We start from the raw sequence: 8,490 nt of genomic DNA on the forward strand, positions 1-8,490 counted from the left end.
ATCTGTAGGCCTACAGTATATCCTCGTAGATGTAATATAATGTAGTGTAATTGGTGGGAATCAACAGATGTGGCCGAAACTAGTACTCGGCAGCTGTTTGTTTGCTGCTTACCAGCCTCTCCTATTGGACACAGCTGCTACAGACAATAGTTTACCCCCTGCTGTTGCTTTTTCATCAAATTGGGATAAGCATCTCCACTACTTCCCACAGCTGACAACACCACCCTTCCAGGGTCCAAATAACGGAGAACCAGGTTGTCATGGAGGGAAATATTTGATTAATCTGGTTTTGAAGTAGCTTAATCATCCTTCTCTAATCCCCCCTATCTCTGTCTGCCCCTTCCCCTCCTCTTGATCGTATTATCTATTGCTAATTGCTCACAGGCCCTCATTGGAAACAAGACCGTAAGGACTTTCATGAACGGACCTGTTAAAGGAATTATCCTTATCCTTATCTCCGCCAGCCCGAATGTGTGGTCGAGACTATGTTTTCGCCCCCGTCCGTCCGTCCTTGTGTGTGTGTTCGTCTGTCCATCTGTGTACAGCTAATCTCTGGCACTGTTGGCTAGATCGGCATGAAACTGTGCACACACACACTCCTTGGAGGCCAGAGCAGAACCTCTGCCCCAAATTCTTCACATTGGCCTGTTATAGCGCCACCAGGAGGCTGATTTTTGCAAAACACATTTTTGGATATTACTCCTACAGATTTTGTCCAAACATCAAGCAAATCGGTACACATTATCTCTACAGTATATGTGATCAAGATGATTTCCGATTTTTCATATGCTATCCTGATTGGCTAAGAATGGCATCTAAAGTTTGCAGGAGTGGCTCATTTTGAACAAAATGCCTTAAATCATGAACACAGCGTCCGATTGCGATGAAACCGCACATTCACACTAGGCGAGGAAGAAATGCCACCCTTTTCACATTGTCGTTATAGCGCCACCAGGCGGACGATTTTTGTCATGTGATCAAGACGGATCGGTCCAATTTTTCGTATTCCATCCTGATTGGCTAAGATTGGCATCTAAAATTTGCAGGAGTAGCTTGTTTTGAACAAAATACCTCAAATCATGAACGCAGCATCTGATTGCCGTGAAACTTCACATTGGCCTGTTATAGCGCCACCAACTAGGAGGCTTCTCTCTTTCCCACATATCCACATCAGTGTCTAAATGTATGTAGCCTATAACACACGTTTTTCAGCACATATTCCCAGTCATCAGACATGCAGGAATTTCAGGGAGGCCATGAAGGCCATGGCCGCCGTTGCCCCACAGTTTGGCCTTCTGCCCTCAAAAAGATTATCTGCCCTGAGGCCACAGTGGCCTTGATGCCCCATCCACACTGCCCTCCAGCTGATTTAACAGTTTTCTCCTCTGTCTCTTTCCTGTAGTCTTCACAGACATGAACCGTGCAGGACATGAACCGTTTGTGGTCAGAAAAGGACATATGCAACTGAACTAGGCCCTTGCAAGAGCGTAGATTGCCAAAAAGGGTGACAAAAAAGGATGACCAAAAATAGTTACATCAAGGTCCTCTGCCAGGTGCAAAGACAACTCAGACAGTCTATGTGACTTCTGAGACACCGAGTACGTGACAAACAGAACATAAACTCACATGCACGAATCATTCAGATGCTATTTGGGCCAACAGTTACAGGACATAAGGTCATCAGACAGAGTAGGCTACAGAATTACAGTTATCTATTTCACTGTCAAGATTCTAAATTCTTAACTCCTCCTCAGTTCTCATCCCCATCCTCAAACCAGTCCAGTGACTCTCAGTATGAACTTCTGAACTCCTTTTCAGGAGTTTGTACAAAAATGTATTTATTTCACTGATATTATACTTCATATTTAAAACAAATTATTTCTTAACCCTTAAATTAAATGTGGCATTTCAGTGGACTTAATATCAGTGTTTTATTTGATGGCCTTACTGTCCTTGCATTTGGCCTTCGTGCCCTCAAAACATTTACAAGGCCAAAGGCCAAGTGGCCTTGCCCCTGAAAAGATGAAATTCCGGGCCTGACTGAGACAAATTTTTCATCTTTTGCGGCGGTAAGTGTTGGAAAGCGTCTGTTGCCGAAATCTGCTGTTGAATGGGCGGTGGTGGGTACACTACCAAGTCGGATCGCAAGTTGTAGGCCTATGTAAGCGTCGAAAGCTGTCTGTCGGTGTCGCTCTCAGGTGCATTCAGCAACTTTTTTCCCACACCTTCCAACCGCCTGTAGCCTAGTCTGTTTAGTGGAGAGAAGCGTCTTGCTCAGAAACACTTTGACACATAGACATGGGTATAGCCTTAGATCAAGACCGTCATATGACAGTCTTGTATCAAGGCTAAGACATGGGTGGACCGGGAGGCGAACCGGTGACCTTTTGAATACCAGGACCACAATGGAAACAAGTCCCCAGGACTTTTTTTTGTGTTATCCTTTTAGCTCAAATGTCTGACAGTAGGCCTACCTCGCGCTGTTTACATTTCTGTCTAATAAAGTATTCAATCAATCAATCAATCAATCAACCAGACTGCCTCTCTCGGCGGCTGCCCCAAACGCTGTACACAGGATGGATTTCTGTATTATAGCATTAATCTTGTCAAAGAGCGCCCTCAAGTGACTGTGCAGGCAATTGAAAGATCATCTACTGAATATTGACCAAGGTGTGTGTGTTGGGTGTGACTGACTGTGGTGTGACACATCCAGTAGAACATTTAAAAAAGCAGCAGGTAAGAACAGGCAAGGTATGCAAGAAGACGTGTAACAGCATGGATGCAGATCAGAAAAATACTGTTCTAAAAGAGGGATTCCTGGTGAAAAGGGTAAGAAATTATTAAATGATAAGACAATTGATGATGGGACATTTATCATTTGATCTAACATAATGAATGACTTTTACTTTATTTTTTTACAGGGTCATCTTGTACACAACTGGAAGGCTCGCTGGTTTGTACTAATGACAGACAAGTTACTGTATTATAAATATGAAGGTGGCAAGAGGGACTCGTGTCAACGTGGAAAAATCATGTTGAAGAACTGTGTGATTACCTGTCCTTTTCTGGAGTATGATAATCGGCCGGTGAGTAATCATTGAACTGTTATGTACAGTAGGCTACTACCTTATGGAATTAAGTTGGTATTCAATGTCTATGTACCAATGCCCAAAAGGTCCTTGCATGAGCCTCAGATTTAGAAAATAAAAAATGTGCTTCTGTGAGTAGTAGTACAAGCCAGGAGACAATAGCCACCATACCTTAAGTTTAGAATAAGAACCATTTAAATCCACTTTATGTTTGCTGATGATTACAGATGTAATGAAAGACCCTTATTAATAACTGGACATTGTTGCTTTGGTGTATTTACAACTACGACAAAATAGATTACTGTGACATGATGAGCAAGGAGCAAGTAACCCTTCAAAAATCAAGGGTTGGATATATGCAAACTTGCAGTCAAATAATGTGATACCACTGAAATAGAAAAGTACATTTTTGTTAACTTAATAATTGATATTGTCAGCCCTCCAAGTTGTTGCTCCAATAACTTCCATAACATGAGACGCTTTTCATTGTAAGAGAGAAGGATTTGGATTTTCCATCAAATCATTTCCTGTACAGTTGACATTTTATTCATGGTGAACAATTAATTGTAGGTGTGGTGTTGACAATGTCATGTTTTATGATCTGCTCACACTTATCTCACTTGTTCAGACAATTCACTGCCTCAATGTTGCAGTTCTGTGAAAACATGATTGCACATGCATTATACATAACAGTACTAACTTCAAGATGCAATTTATTCTGAACTGCCATTTTCCTTCTAAATATTTTATGTATTTTGGCACTTGCTCATGAACAGCATTCCCAAATGAATAATGTCCTCTGGGATTTCTATTCCCTAGCTGGTGTTCAAGCTGCAGACACAGAGTTCTGTGGAGCATTTTCTAGAGTCTTGCTCTCGAGAGAAACGAGATGAGTGGGCAGAAGCCATCACTGCTGCAGTGGAGAAACTCCGGACGGCTGACGATGGAGGGCCCCCAAGTCAACCAGAGCCCACCATATCTAAATCACTACAGTTACACAACATCAGTCTGAAGTAAGCCATGCTTATGTTACCACCTGGATTTGATACCAAACAACTACCACTCTTCCAAAGTGGGGACTCCCCCCAACCCTTGGCCAAGAGACATATAGGCTTCTAGGCTTCAATCAGGAAAACCCAGCTACACACACTCCATACACTGAATAATAATCAAAGTATTGTTGCCATAAATGTGGTGACATGTTTTTCTGCCATACCTAATTGTTCTTAGGACTGAATACTTATTACATACTTCAATACCTGAATAATCTGTATTATTATTTGTTTAAACCTGGCACTCCTTAATTATTTTACTTATACTTATAATGTTATACTTATAATGTTATAATTATATTCTATTGGTCCAACTGTGAGACGCTATGACTCTGCAGCAAATATAAACAGAAAACTGGTTGCTCTGTGTCTCAGTCAGGTGGTAGACTCCATGTATGACGTCCACAGTGGCATCAAGCTGACAAAACATGTGGAGCAAGGCAGCACCTACAGCAACTGCTTCTTAGGTAAGCTTCTACAGAAACAGCAATATAGTCAATCTGCACAGGAGGCACAACTGAATGCCGTAAATGAAAGTTATGAAATGCTGTGTAGTGTGTACTACGTTTATCGGCTGTAAATGTCGGCATTCGAAACAAGGTAAACTGCCACTTTACTGAATTTGTGATGCTTGACTTTCCACTGGCGATCAATAAGTCTGATCTATCTTTCATAAAGCCACTGATGAAATTAGAGTTATGATGGCACTACTGTTTCTCTCTCTCTCTCTCTCTCTCTCTCTATGGGTTTGTGTGCATGCATGCGATATGTGTGCGCATGAGAACATACATGTCTATGTGTGTGCATTCAACTGTGCATGTGACTGAGTGCATGTTAATGAATGTGTACTGTACAGCATGAGCATACTATATCCACATATCTCTATGTGTATATGTTTGTACAGGTTCAGCAGTGGTGGACTGGCTAGTATTTATGCAGTTAGTTCTGACCCGTGTGGAGGCAGTGACCCTGGCCTCGGCCCTACTGGAGGAAGGCTTCTTACGGCCTATAGGACTGAGGAGTCTAGATGCCATCCGCAGTGCGGGACTCGTAGAACAGTTCATGGATGACTCCACTGCACTTTACAGCTTTGTGAGTACCATTGGTCCACCTCATTGTTTTGACTGAATCTGTACTGAGTTGTGAGTTTCATGGGGGCAGTGTTTCCATGTTGTTGAATTTGTGGTGAGTAGTGAGCACCAGTATTATTGGCTTTTTATGAAGTCTGTATGGTAACAGTCAGTCGGGGAAGTACCGTACTTTATCTCCTAATAAATGTAATCCCTCAATCCATTAAGGGGCACACTTATAGCACTTGCATGCACATTACTGTTTGGAGGTTCTACACCTGTTCATTGCTTTGTTGTTCATGTTTCCTCCCAGTCTGAGAGCTTCACGAAAAGAGGAAGTGTGAAGGCAGAGACGTCTCTGTCAGCTGTCGAGCTCAGTGGGAAAGTGATGAGGAGGGGTTATCTGCTAAAACAGGTACGTTCAAGCTACTGTACAAATTACAATGTAGGAAATCACATTCAGTTGTTCCCTGCATTATCAGTTGGTCCTGCGTAACTCAACTAGTATATCATCACTTTAACAAAGCCGTGGTTGTCAGTATTTTATGTCAATTGGTAAATGTACCCAGAAAATATATTATATAATTTTATAGCTTAGCATTTAGTATGTATTTACAATTATTTTTGCTATATATTGCTCAATCTCGAACTTAGGGACACAAGAGAAAGAACTGGAAGGTGCGACTCTTTGTCCTGCGTTCAGAGCCTGCCTACTTCCACTACTATGATCCCAGCAGGGTAAGCACACAAATCACTTAATAGTTACACATTATTTATTTCTCAATATTATCATTATCATCTTAACCTCTGTGCTGTGGTAAATGACCTATTTGTTTGTGCTACTGTCTGTGGTTGTGTTTGTTTCCTGTCGCATCTGTTTCCTGTCGTATGATGTCACCTCTCAGGATGATGTCAGCCCTGTAGGCGGCTTCAGTCTGCGAGGCTGTCTGGTCTCAGCACTGGAAGATAACGGAGTTCCCTCAGGTGAGTCACCCTCAGCCTCGGTCAAAGGTGCGGCCTCAGGTAACAGGGTTGGAATGAGGCATCTGGAGCAATTAACTTCATTCTCAAGGGTTGTGTTTGTTCATAAATGGGAGTTTTTTTGTCCGCCGTACTGTCTTCCTACTGAAAATATAACACCTGCTCATGATAGATGACATATTATACATGAAATAAACATTGCAAAGTGTAGAAAAGGACCATGGAAGGGGCATGGTATTGAACTCCTTGTTGTAACAAGGAGTTCTTAAACTTTTACGGCCTAAAGGAACATTAGTTGAATAACTTAGTCCCTTAGACTCATGTTCAATAAATAATGTAATTACTGTTGTGATGTAAGTGTCTGCTAGCATTGAGAAAGCAAACCATTTTGGCCACAATGCACATTTAAGAAATGCTCAGGTACCATGAATGCACACAGCTAAATTCTTTAAAAAAAATTTAAGTCAGGTTTGATGACCTAACAGATTTGATTAATTCAATTCGTTATATTTATTAAATACTTGAACCTCCCTATTATGGGGGGAACGTTTGTCGATCTTCAAGCTCACAATGCATCGCATTGCAATGAGCTTGTAGATCGGGTATTTTTGGCAAAGAAATCTGGTGTAGGGGGAAAAAGCACTCAAAGTAATGTAATGTAAGTAATGCAGTATACTTTACTGACTATCTCTCCATCTTCTCCATACAGGAGTGAAAGGCAACATTCAAGGCAACCTGTTTAAAATCATCACACAGTCAGACACACATTACTTCATCCAGGCTCCAACCCACCAGGACAAGATGGACTGGATAGATGCAATCAGAAAACAGACCTAAAAGGTTTTAAACCTGTTTTGGACTGAATTGATACATTCTGTGAATGTACTGTAGCAATAGCAAAGTATGCAATCCAAATGAAATAGATTAGAATACTAATTTGACTAAATCTGATTAGATGACAATCTATTTCACATTTACAGTATATGTATTTATGTACCCATAATATGCATTTTCTCATATAGTCATTCATGCATTTTTTTTTTCATTATTAAATGTATTTTCTTTATTGAGCTTCATTGTTTTTTACTCAAAACACCATGTCCTGAATACAAGTATGTACACGCAAGGCCCCAGGTTGTATTTTTCACATTCATACAGATTGGCAGCTCTCCTGGAAAAGGGGAACACACCCACACAGCAAGCTGATGCGAGCCTCTCCTCTTTTGTCAGCATGTCACTATGTTGACCATGTGATTCATGGTGAACAGCTGGTGATTCAGCCTCTCTTTTGTTCAAGTGAGCATTTTTTTTAACCTTTTATCACAAAGAAAGATATAATTGTCTTACTTCACAGGCCTACTCACAGGGGTCCCCACGAGTATGAAGTAAGAGAAAAATGGCCACGTGTGAATATGGTCAATTTCCCTTTGCATTTTGTCTTTGTTGATATAGTTGCCAGGCTGATAGAATGCTTGAGAAGGGGCCAGGGAAAAGATAATTATGTGTCACACATGTGACTAAAGCCTCTCGAGCCTAAGGAGACATTCTGTCCTATACAGTATAGGCAGGTAGTGATTTATGTTACATCATGTTCTAATTGCTGCACCGCTGGGTGCTGAAGATTTGTAAATACATTTAAGGAGCTGTTAATCAACCAGTAGATGTAAACACCTTGGAAAAATGACAAGATTTATTGCAGTGAAATACAGTCAATATTAAACATTCACATAAAAAGTGCCATGGTAGTCAGAAAAGTATATAACCCAGTGGTGGGATGACAACAACAAAAGTGCAAACTACATTATAATGACGCTTTAAAGGGCAAGACCACTTTGGTAGAGGTTTGGGTTGTGTAGTTACCTTGCCATGATGTAACTCCAAAGGTGGACAAGAAATCAAAAATAATTGCTCCATTGATTAGAAATTGATAATTCAAAATATGCTCCTCATGACTTTGTACGGTAAAACAGCTCTCAAAGTCACTCTTTTAGCACGTAAACGAACACAAACAAACTTGATTCAGACAATATAGAACATCACCAAATCCAGTATTGTTTATTTTCTAAATAAAAATGTCAACTTCCTATTACTACTATTTTTACTATTTGAAGATCCGGATCCGCGGATCCAGTCCGGGGTCTTAATAAAAATAGCAAAATCAACAGGAAGTTAACATTTTTATATTTAAAAAAAAAGTTGTGGGTTCAGTGATGTTCTATATTCTCTGAATCAACTTTGTTTGCGTTTGTTTATGTGCTAAAAGAGTGACTTTGAGAGCTGTTTTACCGTACAATGTAA

General features: G+C 40.6%; 1 protein-coding gene across 1 annotated transcript; it reads left to right on the plus strand.

Moving 5' to 3' along the window:
* The first annotated feature begins 2,597 nt into the window (after nt 1–2,597).
* On the plus strand, nt 2,598–7,929 carry plek2 (pleckstrin 2). Its single transcript, XM_080414837.1, has 9 exons — nt 2,598–2,829; nt 2,922–3,086; nt 3,909–4,102; nt 4,517–4,608; nt 5,046–5,233; nt 5,525–5,626; nt 5,866–5,949; nt 6,117–6,195; nt 6,902–7,929. The coding sequence occupies exons 1-9, from the start codon at nt 2,776–2,778 to the stop codon at nt 7,027–7,029; spliced, it is 1,086 nt and encodes a 361-aa protein (XP_080270963.1). The 5' UTR covers nt 2,598–2,775; the 3' UTR covers nt 7,030–7,929.
* The last annotated feature ends 561 nt before the right edge of the window (nt 7,930–8,490 follow it).

This window comes from Gymnoscopelus braueri, assembly GCF_963280865.1.
Source record: "Gymnoscopelus braueri genome assembly, chromosome: 19".
Lineage (NCBI taxonomy): Eukaryota > Metazoa > Chordata > Actinopteri > Myctophiformes > Myctophidae > Gymnoscopelus > Gymnoscopelus braueri.